The sequence below is a fragment of the Ovis aries genome, chromosome 12 (assembly GCF_016772045.2).
Source record: "Ovis aries strain OAR_USU_Benz2616 breed Rambouillet chromosome 12, ARS-UI_Ramb_v3.0, whole genome shotgun sequence".
Taxonomy (NCBI): domain Eukaryota; kingdom Metazoa; phylum Chordata; class Mammalia; order Artiodactyla; family Bovidae; genus Ovis; species Ovis aries.
Window position 1 is genome coordinate 79,916,001 of NC_056065.1, and position 18,329 is coordinate 79,934,329.

An 18,329-nucleotide genomic window follows, 5' to 3' on the forward strand; every position below is an offset into this window, starting at 1 on the left:
TCCATCCGTCTTAGTTCGCTGATTCCTAAAATGTCGACGTTCACTTTTGCCATCTCCGGCCTGACTACTTTCAGTTTGGGTCCACACAAAGAAAAGGTGTGCTAGAAATGTAATCAGTATAGACAAAAAAAATCACTCTCACTTTTAATTGCTCTGACAGAAGTCGACACCTTTTTTTCATGTAAAGGGCAAATATGGACTTCTCTGGCTATCCAGGGGGGGTTAAGACTCTGAGATCCTGCATGCCCAACGGCCAAAAAAAAAAAAAAAAAAAAAGCGCAAACACTTCCCGGCTTGGGCGTCTCTGATGCCGTCACTTAACTGCACTGCGTATGAGCTCAGCCACTGACCACGTGAAGGCAGGGCCCTGCGTGGACCTGGGATCCTCATGTCATGTCGACATATCATGAAACTGGTTTTTTTTTTTTTTCAATGATTATAGAAACTTTGAGTCCATTATTCGCTCACAGATCACGCAGAAAGAGGCGGCAGGCTGAATCTGGCCCGCGGGCCTCGGTGGCTGCCTTTTGCTGTGCTCGAGGCCCAAGCAGCGGCGGGGTACCGTGCGCTTCCACCAGGCTCCGCAGGGTGGCGCAGCGGCCACGCCGGCCGGGCCGACAGCCGGCTGCACCGCGTTCAGCCTGACTCAGAAAGTCACTGTTTCATGCCGATTTCACACGCAGTGGAAGACACTAAGGGAAAATGGGAGAGCAGACGGGCGCTTCCACCTTGAAACCGAGGGACTGACTCCATTCTTCCAGAAAAACACCCAGAGAAAAATTCCTCCCTGTCTGTTTCCACGTTTATCTTGGCAATTGGAACAAATTTGGTGACTTTACCTTTTACTCTGGGCTCTCGTACACCAAAATTAGTTTCAGAGTACTTATTAAACATTTCAAATCTGTATTTTTTAAGATATTAGAATCTATAACCTACCTGGTTTCTACTACTCTCTAAACTTTAAAATAATCTTACATGCTTATCAATGGACTTCATAAACTTCAATTTTATTACAAAGTGGGGGATAGGTGAACAGGTAGGCAATGGTAATTAAAGTATTGTAAAGTCAGTCATAGGATCTGGGTGCTGGGTACACGTGTTCACTGTGAACCCCAACTTTACAGGTTTGCTATTTTCACTGAAAACACGTTGGGGGAAAAGGAGGAGGGGGAAACCGAATCGCCAGGAAGCAGCCAGCAGGGTACGCGGGCGGGGGGCGGGGGCTCACGGACATGCCCACCGATGGCTGGTCAGTGGGCACAGCGCTGGAGGACACACTCCGCTGCCTGGGAAGGACGACGGGAGCTTCCGGGAGGAGAATGAGGAGTGACGCTGGCCTTCCCCTTGCCTCCCTCCTCGCCCCCTATCTCCACACTGGGCACGTGAGAGAGGGACCCGCTAGCCTGGGCCAGCTCCAGCAGGTGAGGGGACGGGCAGGGGGCAGCCAGGCTTTCTGAGAACAGAAGTCCTTCTAAGTCTGGGGCAGACAGGGGCGTCCAAGGGAAGCAAGAAGCTGGGAAACAACTAGGAAGGTTTCCGGGTTCCCACCTGCCGTCCCGCATGTGGTGGCATCAAAAAGAACTGGCCTTCCATCTTTTTCAGGGCTCTCCTCTTCCGCCCCACCCCTCATTCTAGAAAATTCATCCATACCCAAGGATCGCTTCAGAGATGCTGAGTTGACCAGTAAAATGGAAAAACATGCCAGCATCACACACATACCCCAGAGACTCTGAATTCACAAGCAAGGAACTTGCTTTCCAAACCGATGCCCCGTTTAAGAGGAGTTTCGGGGACCTTAGGAAACATAAAGCGTCTCCCCTACATGCCCTCAGCTCTGAACTGTTCTTGTGATGAAGCCTCCTTACATTTACACCTGGAAGTTAAACCAGCTACAGACTGAAAGACAAACCCCGGGTACTCACAAACGGCTAAAAAGTACAGCGTCGCCAGTCACCGGGAGAACGCAAGTCAGAACCGCAATGAGATGCACCTCACAGGCACTAGCCTGGCTTCAGAGGAAGACGCTGGCGAGGGTGTAGAAGACTGGAAGCCCTGGGCGCTGCGGCGGGAACGCCACACGGCGCGGCAACTGTGGGAGAGGCCGGCGCCTCCTCAGAGGCCGAGCACAGAACCGCCGCACCCACAGCAGCCCCACTCCTGGGGATGCGCCCCGAAGAACCGCGAGCAGGGACTCAGACGGCCACACGCCCGTGTCCACAGCAGCATCACTCGAACGTCCGTCACGGAAGAATGGAGGGATGAAATGTGGTCTCTGCCTACAATGCGGTGCTATTACTCAGCCGCCCAAAGGCGTGAATGACGGCCTAGAGGAACAGCAACGCAGGCAGACAGAAGGCACAGGCTCTGCTTACGCGAGGTGCCCAGGGGAGGCAGACCTGTGCTGCCGGAAGCTGGGGGTGGGGTGGGGTGGGGGGGCTTACCACCCCCCAGCTGCTGCTGCAGAAGTTGTGGGATGCTGAAGGTGGCTGATGCGCTGTTTTATACCCACCGACTTGTACACTTAACGGTTAAAAGCAGCATTTCGTCCTGTGTATTCTACCACACAGACAAAGCTCACACCAGCAGGAGTAAATTCAGCGCTTGCTACGTGCGCAGCACTGAGCTCACCACACACACGGCAGTCACACCGGGCAGGCAGTGGGGAAGAGCCACGGCCCGGCTTCGGGAGGGCCCCTGGGCATTTCCACCACCAGCAAAGTGGCCGATTCTGAGCTGCCGATCTGTTTCTAGTCCCAGCCAGACCTCAGAGGACACCCCTTACAAAGATCAGCTTCAAGGGCTGGCCACACACTGAAACAGCCTGGACTTTATATACTTTCCAGCACACAAAGCACAGGAGACACCGGCCTTCTCCAGCGCTATCACTTGCTCCACGAACCTCTGACACAGAGCTGGGTTTACTGGAAGGAAGCTTTGCTGATGATTAAGAATCGAAACCCAGAAGCCTCGAAGGTGAGGAGTTCGCGTCTTGCCGCCAACACCCATGAACCAGGACACAGCTGCACCCGCAGGGGGAAGGCCAAGCGGCGCCCAGCAGGCGGCGCGCGCCGTGCATGGACCCACGGGCTGCCGCACGCAGTCTTCAGTGGACTCTGCCTTGTCGGAATTTGAGGATGAAATGCAGAACTCTAGAACTCATCCTAAGAGAGAGGGCGATCTCCAGGCATTTTTTATTATTCGACTAACAGAGCAAAGACAGGCCGACAAGCCCCCGAGGAAAGTCACGCTTCGTGGCTGTTTGCCGTGCGGTCCTTCATCTTCTAAGCACTCACTGTGTTTCCTTCTAAGGATTTTAGACATTTATTTTGATCACAAATGCAATCCACGTGTGAATAAATAAATGTATTATCTTTTAAGATTCCCACCCCACCCCACCCGCCACCCCAACCATGTTCCTTTAAATAGAAAAAGGTGCTGAAAGTCTCTTCACAGCCTGTTTGGCCACAGCTGTCCGCACCGCGGTTTCAGAACCAGACTGAACCTGATCTTCCGACATCCTTCCTCAGACTGAGCTCCCTCTGTGCGAGTCCGGGAGGGAAGTCCTACTGGTACTGCCGATACTCGCCGAAGGGCGAGGCTGGCAACTGCGCAGAAGGCAGCTGGGAGGGGTCTTCAGCAAACGGAGGCCCTGCAGTTCAGAGAGAAGTTAGATGCCACCTGAACACTACGCAGTTTGAAGGAACAAGTCTCTGTAGAGAGCAAATCAATCATCTCAAAAAGAAATGCTGCTACACTCGAGCTGTAATCGGACGTCTGTGGGGCTGCTCGACTCCCACGAGCCCGCCTCCTCGCTGTCAGCATAGGCAGCCCCCCCACCCCCGATGGACGGCTCTACACGCCCCTCACAGTCCGATGGCCTAGTGACAGCAAGGGGCAGCACGCCAGTTTCAAAGCAACTGCTGAGCGAGCTGCCGTGTCAAGGCCGCACCAATCTCTCACGCCTCCTGACATTCCACCAAGTTTAAGAACCTCAGTCATATTTCAAGAGGACTCAGTAATACAGTCTATACACTGATGCACGCAAGAAGCAGGTTCTGCAGTGGGAAGACAGGCCCGCCCCCAGCCGCCACAGACGCCACGTGCAGCAGCCGGTGCTTTCGAAGGCGGGCACAGCCTCCCTGACCCAAGAAAGAACACGGCTCTTTAACAGAAAGCCTGTGACGGTGGTGATCACCCCTGCTCCCCTCAGGGGCATGAGGGCAGGCTGAAGGACTGGGGGAAGAGGCCTGCAGGAAAGAGGGCTCTTTCCAGAGCTCCATTCACCCCAGTGATTGCTCTTCTTCACTCTAAAATATGTTCATTCCAGAAAGCTGGAGGAGACACTGGGTGAAAAAGATAAACCAAAAATAACCCTTGTTACCATTTGGATTCAGTTTTATTTTTTAAGAATTTTTCATGTAAGTTAATTGGAAACACACAATTAACTTTCCAAATACTTCCGCCCCCACAAAGCTTTTTGGAAACATCTCAGTCTAAGCTCAACAGCATTTCCTTCAGCTACCCCTTCTGAGGACAGAACCCTAAAGCGAGGGAAACAAGACCAGCTCCCACAAGATGGTGTGACTGACCTCTCCTTACGTCAATTTCCGAATTCCTGAAAATATGCAACTTTTCTGATGTTTTATGTGAAATCTTTCAAACTAAAGTGTTAAACTGAAAAGCAAAAGCAAAATCACAACAGAATATTAAGAACTGATGGCTGAAAACAGAAGGGAGGCATGAGGGCCAGGGGTCACCTGGGTCACCCACTGGTGCGCTGAGCATGCCTGTGGGAGCCCTGCCCCAGAAGACCCCACATCAGGGAAACCGAACCGAACTGGAAGCTGTGACCAGCTCAGAGCTCTGGGCCAGATATTTTCCAAACTCCAAAAATAACTTTCAACCGCCATCCCCACTCAATGATCCTGTGTCTTTCTGCTGCCTTACGACGTCAAGGAATGTCCCTGTTGAGACAACTCACGTTTTCTGATTTCCAGGAACCCGCACATGTTGACTGTGGAGCAGACACCGCCTGGCCACGTCACGGGCGCTGGTGGCCCAGCCTTCCACGCTCCCTGGCACTGGACAGGAGGGGCAGGCAGCACCATGCCACACTCCCAGCGTCAACAGCTCTCCCTGCCAGCTCCAGAGTGAGCCCCCGACCAGGGGTCACCCGCCCCAAGAAGCACCACCCCCAGGTCTCGCCTCGCTCCTCTGAGCATGTGCCAGACCCACGTGCCCACTGCCCCCGGCGGCCAGTGCACGCCCGCACACACACACACACACCCGCGCACACATACGCGCACACACACAGGACACAGACTGGCCACCACGAGCCTCCCACAGCTACAGGACCTTCCTTCACACAGATCTAAGATGATCAGCAATTTCTTACAAGAAGCAAACGAGTGCTGACGAGGCCTGACATCCATGAGCAAGGTCAGGGCAGGCCATCTGCCGTCGCGCCGAGCTCGGTGCTCCTCTGCACACACACACAGTCCACTGCGCCCACACCGACCTTTTCAACCAGAACTGCCCCTGCGCCCACACTCCTCACCGAGCTCAGTACACGCGCCCATCGTGCATGGAGCTCAGACGGCCACGTCTGAGCAGACAGACTCTGTTTCATTCCAAATGCCTGGGCTGTGTGCTACCAGAGAGACAACTCACCGTTGGGAAACTGGGCAGACGCAAAGCGTGTCAACAAGATGCCAGCGCCTTCGATGAGAGCCAGGAGAACGCCACCCACGGCAGCCGACCCGACCATGGCCACTGGCCCGTCTGAGGGCGTTGGTGGGGGAGGGAGACAGAGATCCAGGTTAGCGTCAGGGCACGGACGGACAGACCATCCACAGGCCAAGCCCAGCTCACGGCCTGCTTATGCAAATAAAGTTTTATCGGAACGACACGACGTGTGCTCCCGTGCGGTTGGCAGTGGCTCTCGGGCTGTGCTGGTAGAGCCGAGTGCTTGTGACAGAGGCGTCACGACCCACAAAGTCCACACGCTCGCCCCCCCGGTGACCCCGGCTCGCCCCCCGGTGACCCCAGCTCACCCCCCAGCCCAGAGGAGCTCCGGGCTGCTCTAACCCCAGGACCCGGAAGGTTCTGCACTCTACGCTGACAGCGCTGTGCGGCAGGTCCACAGCTCAGTGCAGACCCAGGGGGGAGAGGCCCGGTCACAGCTGCTCGGGGGGAACTGGGCTGTGAGCGGCTCCAACCTCGGCAGTTACTGGTCGGAGCCCCAGGTGCTCACATGCTCAACATTCCAAGTGACAGATCCCTCCCCTTTGCCCAGCTCACACCCGCACCCACACTAAACCGGCTGCCACGAGGCGCGGTTCCGCCGCTACAGGCGCGCCGCGGTCAGACGGCAACACGCATGTGCGTCTTACTTCTCGCCGCCAGGATCGCTCCGGTCAAGGCGCCGCTCGTGATGGAGTTCCAGGGGTCTTCCTTCCCTCTGACCTGAACCATACTGCAGTCAATCATGGAAAACAGGCCTCCCCAAACCGCAAAGCTCCCTGTTTAATTAAGGGAACAAAACACACTTCATTGTTCTAACCTTACACTTTAAACGTTATAGTCAAAAACAAGCTCAAACAACAACACTCGCTATGTTCTTAAATCCCCACACTCTAAGGGCTGAGCAAGAGTCAGAATGCGCGTCTTTTTAATAAAGCTCGGGCTGTATCAGTGAGCCGCCGCGGCCCAAAGCCTCGGCGGCCCGGGCTCCACACACTCAGAGCCGCTTCGGCAGAGCGCGTGCACCTGCCTCCCGTCCTTTAACACAGCTTCCCCTTTCGTCTCTTCCTTTTCTTCAGTCAGAGCCACTAAGCACCTGCTCTCTGAAAGTCCGCAGTGAGAACAGAGAAGACGCCCAGGTGCTCTGCAGTGTGTCACAGACTCAGAGCATAGGGCAGCGTGAGTGGCAAGACTCATGGAGCCGCCGCGAGGGATGGAGACTGCCTTCCCCACTCCTTTCCCCCTTCACTCCTCAAGCACGAAGCTGAAAGCAGCCCTCAGTCAGATTACTTCACCCTGAAACTCTTCCTAGACGGTGACTGGTTTGTAAAAACGATAAGCACCCACACGTGCGAGTGTAGGAGTGCACACGGAATCTAGGAAGGAGACACCGAGATCTCCGCTGTCAGCAGCTCCTAGGAGTGCACACGGAATCTAGGAAGGAGACACCGAGCTCTCCGCTGTCAGCAGCTCCTAGGAGTGCACACGGAATCTAGGAAGGAGACACCGAGCTCTCCGCTGTCAGCAGCTCCTAGGAGTGCACACGGAATCTAGGAAGGAGACACCGAGCTCTCCGCTGTCAGCAGCTCCTAGGAGTGCACACGGAATCTAGGAAGGAGACACCGAGCTCTCCGCTGTCAGCAGCTCCTAGGAGTGCACACGGAATCTAGGAAGGAGACACCGAGCTCTCCGCTGTCAGCAGCCCCAGGGGCTGATGGTAACAGATGGCAACAGGTGAGTCAGCTTCTTTGTGCTTTTGTTTTCCAAGTCTTCTAATGCGAGCACACAGCGTGCGCTGCACAGAAAGGGTTCTTGTATTTACTACAATTTAAAAAGTAAGAAAAAGGATGTGAGGAGCCCTCGTGCTGGGATCCCGAACCCTCTGAAACCTCCGGATGCAGGGGTGGGCTGGCCAGGGCCAGAGTCTGAGCCCGATCAGTAGACCTCTGTTCCTCCCCGCACGCTACCACCAGTCAGCTGAGCAACAGCCTGCTCACCGCTGGCCGTGCACCAGACACTCCAGATGACAGGACTGAGTCACCCCTTCCAGCTCAGGGGGGCCCTGCCCTGCGAGAGACGACGCCCAGGCGTGTCAGTCACCTGACCACACTCACCCGAGGCCCGCCCACTCCACTCCTCCTCAAGGTGGGAACCTCCCACCCCAAGGATGCCTGCCAGAGTGAGCCAGGGGCCGACGAGAATGGGGACTGGTCCATGCAGACGGGGGCCCGAGAGGGCAGCCGCGGCCAGGGCAGGTGAGCAGGGGTCCACAGGAGGGATGCTCCCAGGCACGGGGGTCCATGTGCCCATGTCGAAGGGTGTCGGGCAGGGAGGAAGGTGTACAAAGGGAGACAGGAGGAGGACTCTGTGGGCCTGGACTGGAATCAGGGCTGTCACTGTGAACCCGATTTCCAATGCAGACAGGTATACAGAAGACAGGTCTACACGTGTGCGTGTGCTTAAGCAGTCAGAGGGCCCATGTGCACATAAGTAAATACACAGGGCGCTCCTAAGAAGGCCTGGGAACGGCCACAGCCCACAGCAACGATGCGAGGGCCCAGACTGTGCTCCCAAGTGCTGTTCTCAGCGGGAAGGAATGGTGACCACACTCGGGACGAGTCCAGGTGCACAGACGTGCTGGAAGAACGGGACGTGTCAAAGCATCTTGGTTCCACTCTGGAAACAGAAGACCTTTCAGGACACAGCTATGGCTTTCCCACGGTGTCCTTCCCAAGAGCTTGGCTGGAAGAGCTCAGTCTATACTCCCTGAACTAAATTCAAAGCGCATCCCAGTATTTGCATTTATTTTAAATAATGTTTTTTAATTCGTTCTTTTTGGCTGCACGGGGTCTTCTTCGCTGGGTGAGGGCTTTCTCTAGTTGTGGGGGGCTCCTCTCTAGCTGAGGGGGCTCCTCTCTAGCTGACGGGGCTCCTCTCTAGCTGACGGGGCTCCGCTCTAGCTGACGGGGCTCCGCACTAGCTGAGGGGGCTCCGCTCTAGCTGAAGGGGCTCCTCTCTAGCTGAGGGGGCTCCGCTCTAGCTGAGGGGGTTCCTCTCTAGCTGAGGGGGCTCCGCTCTAGCTGACGGGGCTCCGCTCTAGCTGAGGGGGCTCCTCTCTAGCTGAGGGGGCTCCTCTCTAGCTGAGGGGGCTCCTCTCTAGCTGAGGGGGCTCCGCTCTAGCTGAGGGGGCTCCCCTCCAGCTGCGGGGGGCGGCGGTCTCCCCGTGGAGGCCTCCCCTCTTGCAGTCTGGGCTCTCGGCACATGCACGGCCGCAGCAGCTGTGGCGGCGGGCCCAGCCGCCCCGTGCATCCCTGACCGGGGATTGAGCCCGTGTCCCCCGCACTGCAAGGCAGGTCCCTAACCACTGGACAGCCAGGAAGTCCCAAACCCGGTACATTACTAACTGGCGTCCGTACTGGATTCAGGTTTCCTCAGTTCTTCCGTCTGTTTTCGGTCCCACCGTGTGTTCAGCTGCTATAGCCCCTCAGGCTGACCCTGGCTGCGACAGTCACCTGTTCTGTTATCCAGTGAGAACGCACGTGATAGAAGCAGCCTCTCAAGACTCCTGTTCACACTCACAGGGCCTCTGCATTTATCGAAGGTCGGGGTGGGGTGTGTACGTCTTTACTACTTATCACCCCTGAACAACGTGGTAACCATTAGACCAGAGGAAAATGAGTCAGTTTACTCTCCAAGGTGTCCAACTATCACAGTGGGAAGAACAGGAAACAGATACACCATCACGTCAACCTTGGAGCCTCCATTTCCTCCGCTGGAAAACAGAGATACTACTACTTGCCTTCCGTGTTGCCATGAGGGCTAAATAAAATAATGGAGCACTTGGAAAGCTCAGCACGCGACAGGCACTCAATAAACAGCACAGGCCAGCTACCACCTTCTAAAGAGAAAACATGCTATAAAAACAAAGAGAGAAAGAGAGACCATCTCTTCTGCCGCATGAAGAGAGGAGAGAGGGACCATCTCCGCCGCCGCACAGACTAAGCGGAGGCTGGGAGCTGGCTCCGCTTCCGTGCTGGACGTGGTCCCTTTGGCCTGACGGCGTCTCTGTAAGCAGACACAAGTGTCCAGCTTTCCTGCCCTCTCTTCTCCCAGCTTCCGAGTAACCAGGCTTAAAGAGCGTGAGGAACATCTCCTTCACTTCTGCACTGACGTCCAGGAGCTGATGGGAGGAGCCCCATCAGTCCCACCAAGCGCTCGCGAACCCCAACCCTTCCACTCATACTCATCAGCTTCACGCTACCCTAGACACTATCACTCCAGACTCACAAACCTAAGCTGTGGACACACCGTCTTCCTTCTGGACAAGAGGGGAAAGTAAAACAAAGACCAACAGAGGCAGAGCGCCACCAAGCTTCTGAAGGCAGAGCTCCAGCTGGGCGCTGCAATCTAAGCTAGACTGAATCATGAACCAAGAACCCTCAGAAGGGGACAAGCAGTTATTTAGACCTAATTAAGATCACTAACTCGTAAAATCTACAAAAGAAAAGGGGAAAAAATCAACAAAAAACAGAGCTTCATCTTAAAAAAAACAAACAAACACATAAAAAAATGTTTGGAGTTCAAACAGCAACACTCTGCTTACCTCCCAACTGCGGAGCCCTGGTTTTAATAGCTGTCAAACTCCCCCGTAGTCTGTGGTTTACTCCCTGTAAGGGAACAAAAGGAGATGTGTCAGGAGAATGACATGTTTCCAGCCCACTGACAGGCCCGAGTGACATTAGCAAACAGCGACCACGTGATGGGACCGTGAGGCTGGTCGCCCACTTACCACCGGAGAATTGCGGAAGCCTTTGACTGCCTGGAAGATCCCACCACCTATGGCTCCCATCGTAAAGGCCCCACCGCAGTCGTCCACAATGCGCCAGGGGCTACGGACAGGAAAGGGAAAGGCCCAAGATGAGCACAGCTCTCATTTACAAGCCACAGAACCCCTTGCTGACAAGGGACACGCCAGACTCCAGTGCAGGGCCCACGGCAACCAGGAACGGCCGGCCCACAGAACAGAGAAGAGGGTCCCAGACAGGTGGAGCTGCGCCGCCGGAGTCCTCCAAGCTGAGGGAGGGAACTGGCTTCAGCTCCCTGCTGCTCACAGCACTCCCCCACTCACTCAGCTGCTGGTGCATCTACCCTAAGCTGGCGTGGCGCTAAGCAAACTAACAAGCGTTAGGAAATCACACTATAACCAAACGGTGATCCACCTGCCTCACGATCAAGCTAAGCTCTCCAGAAGGAGCAAAATTTAAAGCTGAGACCCAAAGAATCAGGCTTCAACAAGGGCAGAAGAAGACACACCGTTTAATATTTAAATTTTAAAACTTCTTTTCAGGTTTACTGAGTCCACGTTAGCACTTGGAACTTTAGTTTGTATCAGATCCACTTAGCACGTTGGTAACCTCTCATATCTGATCACTAGAGGTTAAATTTGTAACCTGGTCTCCAAATGCAGCTCCCCAGCGCACGCAGCACCGTGACATCTGATGGATTCCATCAGTGGAACGGAACTGACGTTCCAGGAATCTGGCTCGCTAAAAACTTAGTCTGGGAATGGGAATCCCCTGGTGGTTGTGGTTGGGACTCAGCGTTTTCACTGTGGTGGCCCCGGGTTCCATCCCTGGTTGGGGAACTAAGATTCTGCAAGGCATGGCGAAAAGAAAAAACAAGTCTGTGAATAGTCCAGTTCATAAATAAGCGTCTTTTCTAATCTCCAGGGTGAAGTGGGTGATTCACCTGCTCAAGTACATGAGAGTCTAGTGCATCACTGCTGCTGAAGAGTCTGAATAATGAGCGATTTCTGACTTTGCCAGATAGAAATACAAAACCCTGAAGCTGAAACACCTTGTCCTCTCCAAGCCTAATACAAACCAGAGGCTGGTACGGAATGAAGATCTCATGCAACAGACACCCAACCGTCAGCCGGATGCTTCCCGGCCTGGCTACCCCAGGCTCCCTTCAATGAGCCGGAAAGCAAAACCGGCAAATGCAGGCTCTGGGCAGGCTCCACCCACAACGTACTGAGTCAGAGTCTAAAGGCAGCCCAGTCCATGGGCAACCTGACCTCTCGCTAAAGGATGAGGAGGCAGCGCTCTGAGACTGAGAAGGGTTAGGGGATTTTCCTCAAACCAGCAGAAACATTAATAGAGGTGAGTTCCCTGGTGGTCCAGGGGTTAAGACTTGGTGCTTTCACTGCTGAGGCCGAGTTTGATTCCTGGCTGGGGAAGTAAGATCCCATAAGCTACTTGGTGCAGCCAAGAAAAAAAGAAAAAAAAGACAAAGGAGAGTCACTAGCTGTAAAAGGTTAATGATCCTACGATCAGAACGGAAATGAGCATTTTAAAAATCAGTAAAAAACAGCAGGATTCAGATCAGAGAGCAGCCACAGTATTCCACAAGATGATGTCTAAAACAAATGAAAAAAAAAAAGATAATAATAAAAAAAATGCAAGACGGAAACAGCTTCCGAACCGCGTCTGCGGAAATCAGTGTCCCTCACAAAGCTAAGTTGAGCCCAGACTCTAAACATAAATGCCAGGCAAACACAGGGCAACAGGGAACCAATAATGAATCACATGATCAAAAGTTACCATTTTTAAATACCCAATACGGTGGGCTTCCCGGTGGCTCAGTGGTAAAGAATCCTCCTTCCAGTGCAGGAGACATAGGTTCAGTCTCCGAGTCGGGAAGATCCCCTGAAGATCTACTGGCAGCCCACTCCAGTGTTCTCACCTGGAGAGCTCCATGGACAGAGGAGCCTGGCGGCTACAGTCCAAGGGGATGGGGACGCAGAGAGTCAGCTAAGACTGAGCGGCTGCACAGTACACGGTTTAGGCGGTTTATGACGCAAACAGCCTTACCTTCTGGAAAGCCAGCCTATTTCCTTATGAAGTGAAGTGTTAGCTGCTCAGTCATGTCCGACTTCTTGCAATGCCATGGGCTGCAACCCACCAGGCTTCTCTGTCCATGGGATTTTCCAGGCAAGAATACTGGAGTGGGGTGCCATTTCTTACTCCAGGGGATCTTCCCGACCCAGGGATTGAACCCGGGTCTCCTGCATTGCAGGCAGACTCTTTACCATCTGAGTTACCAGGGAGGCCCTTATAGAGTGCCTAGTCTTTTAACTTTGCAAAAGAATATTCCTGTTTCCTCTCCATTTCACAGATGAACAGAGGCTAAGAGATGAAGCGCTTTGAGCAAGATCACACAGGTATTGATAGAACCAATTCAAATACAAACCCCCCAAGTTCTTTCTACCACAGACCAAGGGCTTCTGAGAACACGTGATCAAAGAGTGAGATGAAGATGAAGCTATGACATACTCAGGACGGAACTAAAGAGCCTCCTGATGAAGGTGAGAGAGTGAAAAGGCTGGCTTAAAACTCAACGTTCAAAAAACTAACAAGAGCATGGCGTCGGGTCCCATCAAACAGATGGAAAAGTGGAGACAGTAACAGGCTTTCTTCTCTTGGGCTCCAAAACCACTGCGAATGATGGCTGGAGCCATGAAATTAAAAGATACTTGCCCCCTTTCAGGAAAGCTGTGACAAACCTAGACAGTGTATTAAAAAGCAGAGACATCACTTTGCCAACAAAGGTTCGTATAGTCAAGGCAATGGTTTTTCCAGTATTCATGTACCGATGTGAGAGCTGAACCATAAAGAAGGCTGAGTGCCGAAGAATTGATGCTTCCAAATTGTGGTGCTGGGGAAGACTCTTGAGAGTCCCATGGACTGCAAGATCATCAAACCAATGGATCCTAAAAGAAATCAACCCTGAATATCCACTGGAAGGGCTGAAGCTGAAGCTCTGGCCACCTGGTGTGAAGAGCTGACTCACTGGAAAAGACCGTGACGCTGGAAGACTGAGGGCAAGAGGAGAAGGGGGCAAAAGAGGATGAGATGGTTGGGCAGCATCATCGACTCAATGGACATGAGTTTGAGCAAACTCCAGGAGCTAGTGAAGGTCAGGGAAGCCTGGTGTGCGGCCGTCCATGGGGTCGCAAAGAGTCAGACACAACCTAGAGACTGAACAAACTGAATAGAGAATGGAAATTTAATATTCTAAAATCTTTAACCCAACACAGTCACATATTTCCCCCTCCTACCGCCCCGTGTCACATACGGAGGAGCAAGTGACAACGGCGGCGCCGCGCTGAGCCCTGCACACCTGAGCACCACCCACGAAGGGGGGCCACTGTCTTTGGAGAAGATAAATTTAAAGAGCTGGGAGGCGCTGAAACACACGCTCTGTCTCATTTCAGAGAGGACAACAGCAGGAAGCAGCAGCCTGGCTAGCTCGGGCAGTGTCAAAGCCCTGGGCCCTTTCACACAGCTGGAGAACACCCTGGTTCCTGCCCCTGCACTCTTGCACAAGAACTCAAATAACAAGATCTGATTTGTCATTCTTGACCCCAGAAGGCTTGAACTCCTCCACGCTTTCACTCCTGGGACAGACGAACGAACGGACCGCTGTCGGCGCCTTGGCGAGCACACTCCACTCTCCCCGTTCTCCTGGGCGCGCCGTCCCGTCCCCACCACGCGGGGCCCCCTCCACCGCCCGCTCCCCACCGCCCGGACCGCAGCCGCCGCGCCACGCGGACCCTCCCAGGACACGGCCGCCTCCCCTCGCAGGGCGAGCCGCGCGGACGCAAGGACGAGCCCAGGATCGCCAGCGGGCAGCGGGGATGCTCCCCACACGCCGCCGGGCAGGGGTCGCGGCGACACAGACGAGCCGGGGCGCCCTCGAGCCGCCGCAAGGTCACCGGGAACAGCTCCGGCGGCCCCAGCCGGCCGCTCACGTCCGGGTGCCCCCGGCCCCTGGCGCCGCCCAGCCCGCAGCTGAGAGCGGCCTCGAACCGGGAGCGCGGGGGCCCGGGGATCCGGGGCCGAAGGCGGCAGCGGGGCAGGCGGCAGGCAGGCTCACCAGGGCTCGCGCGCGTACTCCTCCATCTTGCCTCCGCGGCTCCGCGATGCCGGGCGAACAGAGCGGGGCCGGCCCGGCGGCGGAAGTGATCCCAGGAGGAGAGCGTTAGACTCTGCGAGGATTGGCTGGCCGCCTCCCGCTGCAGCCAATCGGAGCCGGGGACTGAGCTGCGGGGCGAGGGCGGGACCCCGGCTCAGAGGGCGGGGCGGGGCTGGGGGCGGGGCTCCTGGCGGAAGGCAGGGCTCTGGGAGTGGGCGGGGCTCCGGCGCAGAGGGCGGGGCGGGGCGTAGGGTGCCGGGGGCGGGGCGTAGGGTGCCGGGGGCGGGGCGGGGCTCCAGGTGCGGAGAGGTACCCATCACTGAAGTCACCCGCCCGGGTTGCTCCGCTGGAGCTCCCCTAACTCCTGGACCCGTTTCTTTGTTCTAGCACCTGGCTGTCAAGTGTGCATGAATGCTACCTACTTCGTCTGGGTGGGTGAGGCCCCACCGACTTCCCGGAGCTCCTGAGGGCAGGCAGTGCCCAGGTCCTTTGACTCTCAGCGCTGGGAAGTAGTGGGTGTCCCTTAAATGTTTTTGATAATCTGGGACGCTGTGACCCGTGGGGGTTTCTACACACCGGAGCATGAGAAGGTCTCCCCTTGGAAACCGTTGCTATAAGCAGGTCTCCTGACAAGGCTGAGGCAGGACTGCCCCTGGAGCAGGGGTCTTCAAGCTCCAGGACACTAAAGGTACAGCTCTCTCTCCCCTCACTTGAGCAGACTGTCTGCCCTCCAGGGTAATAGCGATGTACAGTGAGCTCACAGACTGATGGCATCTTGTGTGGAGGATGCAAGGGAGAAGCCTTCTCCACACTCACACCTGCAGAGGGATGCACGTTTTCAGAACCGACATCCCCTTAGAGGGTCCTACTCCCCAGTGGGTTGAGCTCCAGTGAGCCAGAGGCTTGGGTGCCTCAACAGCTCCACCCAGCAGAAGGTCGCCGCCCCCAGCCCCACCTGGCCTGATGGATGAGTGAAGCTGGCACCACCTCCGGCTCTGGGTCTGGGGCTCTGGTCTATGACTGGGGCCTGATGGGGGTTTAGGCTGGGCAGGGGTGGGGGTGGGGAGGTGGGCTCTTTTCTGCCCTCTCCCCCCTCCCCCACCCTCTTTTCAGGAAGATGTGTGCCCTCTGCCCTCTCTCTTGGGGCTCTCCGCTCCTCCCAGGAGTGTGGGCCAGGCCAGGGGCTGGCTTCAGAGGCAGAGTCTGCTTCGCCAGAGGAACCTCCGGCCTCCCTGACGGGGAGGAAGCTGGGGAGGAAGCTGGGGAGGCCGTAAACGGCGCGGACAGGCCAAGTGCTCGCAGCGCCCCTTGCCTTGTGCGCGCCATCGTATTGGCGTCTTCAGTAACTCCATGGCGCTTGCAGTGAGCGTTCTTCTTTCTCCAGGTACTTCTAGGATTCTTGTCTTCCATTTCCTGCAGCTCAGAAAGGGTAAATAACTCACTCAAGGGCACACATTTCAGATTTGAGCCCATGTCATTCGACTCTGGAGACACGGCCTTATCTGCCACACTATACTACCACCCAATAGTCCTGAAAATGTGGCTTTCCTGGGTCCACTCAGTCCAGCTGAGAGCCACTCTAAGCATTAGTTAATTGCTTCTAGCTCCCTGCCCGCCACCTGTACCGCACCTTTCGGGCAGGGTGTGGGGTCCCGGGCCTTCCCTCCCTCTGGTAGAGTGATGCTGGGTTTTCTCTGGGGGCCAGGCTGCCCCATAATCCTGTCACTCTTTGATCAGGAGGCTGTGAGTCCTGCCCTGCAAGTGTGGAAGCTCTGCTTTATATTTTGAGTTTAGAACCTGCAGGAAGAGACGACTTCTGAAACCAGGTGCCCTGGGCCGAGTGACCCTGCCTCAGGAGAAGGAAGCCTGCTTCGGGGCTGGACAGAGCCGCGTTCACCTGCCCTGTCGAGAAGCTGGCTGGGATGGTGCCAGAGCTCCGGTCACAGAAGACGGCGCCTCTTCTGGGTGGGAGAGAGGCCCAGACAGACGGTCGGGGGGTGGGAGCGAGAGACACTTCTGACCACACGGCCCCCGGAGCCCTCTAGGCCAGCCCAGGGCCTTGGTGTGCCCACTGGGGGCTGCCTGACTCCCCACAAGATTAGTGTGTCTCCCTGGAGTTCTGGGCGGTTGCTTCCCCTCTCCTGTTTTATTAATACTTTCCCTTGTAGCACATGTAGGTGTTTTTTACCTCAATCGATTTCACATTTGAAAGAGAATGACCGCGCTGTAATTACTCTTGTGTCTCTGCAGGGCCTGGTCGGTGAGGGGCGGGGGAGGGAGCGAGATCTAACCATACCAGCCTTGAGTGAATGCTGAGCGCCAGGTGGACGGTGAGTGTGCACACACGTACATTCGTGCGAGCCCGTGTGGGTGGAGAGGAGGTGGGATACGGAGACAGGACCCAGGCCCGGAGTTAGTGTGCACGATCGTGACCCCTGCAGCTGGTGACTGCGTGCTCACTGCCCGTCAGCTGTATTAACCCCGCGCCTTATATCTGATGCCCACAGCCACCCTCCGAGGCTGGCGCAGTGCTGTCTTTATTTGACAGATGATGGAGCTGGATCTCAGAGGAGGAGGTGGCTGGCCAGAACCCGTGTGGGGTGAGCAGTGGGCCCAGGACCTAGGGGACCAGGTCAGCTGCCCAGGGAGCCTGAGCGTGAACCGTGGAACTAGCCTCTCTGCCGTGCTCCTGCCGCCCCTGCGCTTCTCTTCTGAGACATTCTGTGAGCTCTCTGTTTTTCAGTAAATTATTTGAAAGTATTTGTCTGTTAACTGTCTTCACCGCTAGACTGGAAGCTCCGGGAAGGCAGGACACACTGATTTCCTGTCTTTAGTAGCACCCCTTGCTCTTAGACGCCGGTCCTGTCACGTAGTCAGCATTCATCAGCATGTGTTCTGAAAAGAAGGAGCCCCGGGGCCCCGAAGCCCCTGCTCCCCCTCCCCGCTCGCCCCTGCACTCCAGTTCCACCAGCCAGCCCACTCCCCCTCCAGCCTCATCCCGAAGTGAGACTAGCGGGCCCCCAGTGCCAGGGCCAGTTTTTCTCCCAGCTGGTCCCTGGGCTCAGTAAGCGCCGACATGTGGCTGTCTCTCTCTGGCTTAGGGTGGAACGTCGCCAGGGAAGATGGAAGCCGCTGCGCGATGGGCGACCCTGAGACTTCTAGACTCTGCGACGGGAGGCTGAGTGTCCTTGTGTCTTGTGCAGGACGGCAAGATGGACGCGCAGTGGAAGCACCGGAGCAAAAGCTGCCAGGCCGTTGCAACAGGATCCCTCCTAACGGCCGGAGCTGAATTTCCCTGAAGACACACCGCACCGAGCCGTACTCTGGATCTCTACGCACTGAGGGCCGGGGGCTCCTCCTGACACCCACACAGGAGATGCCCCAGCAGAAGAAGGGCCAGACCGGCGAGGGAGGTTGGAGGCCTCCCCCTCAGAGCATCTGGAGGCCGACGGCCCTTTCAAAAATCCCTGACTCCCGCACGTCCCACTTTCTCCCCCAAACACTCCTGTTTTCTGTCTGGGAACACAGAGGGCTTCCTTTGTCCCTCTCTCTCGGGAAGTGTCTGGGCCAGCCTGGAGCCTCCGGTGCCAGGCCTGCACGCTCCTGGGCAG

The 18,329-nt window shown here is 55.8% G+C and overlaps 1 protein-coding gene and 1 long non-coding RNA gene across 3 annotated transcripts; one reads left to right on the top strand and one right to left on the bottom strand.

Annotated features, from left to right (window-relative positions):
* Positions 1-3,156: 3,156 nt before the first annotated feature.
* On the bottom strand, positions 3,157-14,738 carry TIMM17A (translocase of inner mitochondrial membrane 17A). The gene is made up of 6 exons (XM_015099420.3): positions 14,680-14,738; positions 10,532-10,631; positions 10,346-10,409; positions 6,393-6,521; positions 5,671-5,781; positions 3,157-3,649 (listed from the first exon to the last, which is right to left on the bottom strand). The coding sequence occupies exons 1-6, from the start codon at positions 14,703-14,705 to the stop codon at positions 3,564-3,566; spliced, it is 516 nt and encodes a 171-aa protein (XP_014954906.1). The 5' UTR covers positions 14,706-14,738; the 3' UTR covers positions 3,157-3,563.
* A 247-nt stretch (positions 14,739-14,985) lies between these two features.
* On the top strand, positions 14,986-17,927 carry LOC105610031 (uncharacterized). 2 transcript variants are annotated; one of them, XR_006055558.1, is made up of 4 exons: positions 14,986-16,683; positions 16,969-17,048; positions 17,226-17,318; positions 17,820-17,927. It is a non-coding gene; the product is annotated as an uncharacterized LOC105610031 (long non-coding RNA). The 2 variants fall into 2 exon arrangements; XR_006055557.1 differs by having other exon boundaries at positions 17,267-17,318.
* Positions 17,928-18,329: the final 402 nt, after the last annotated feature.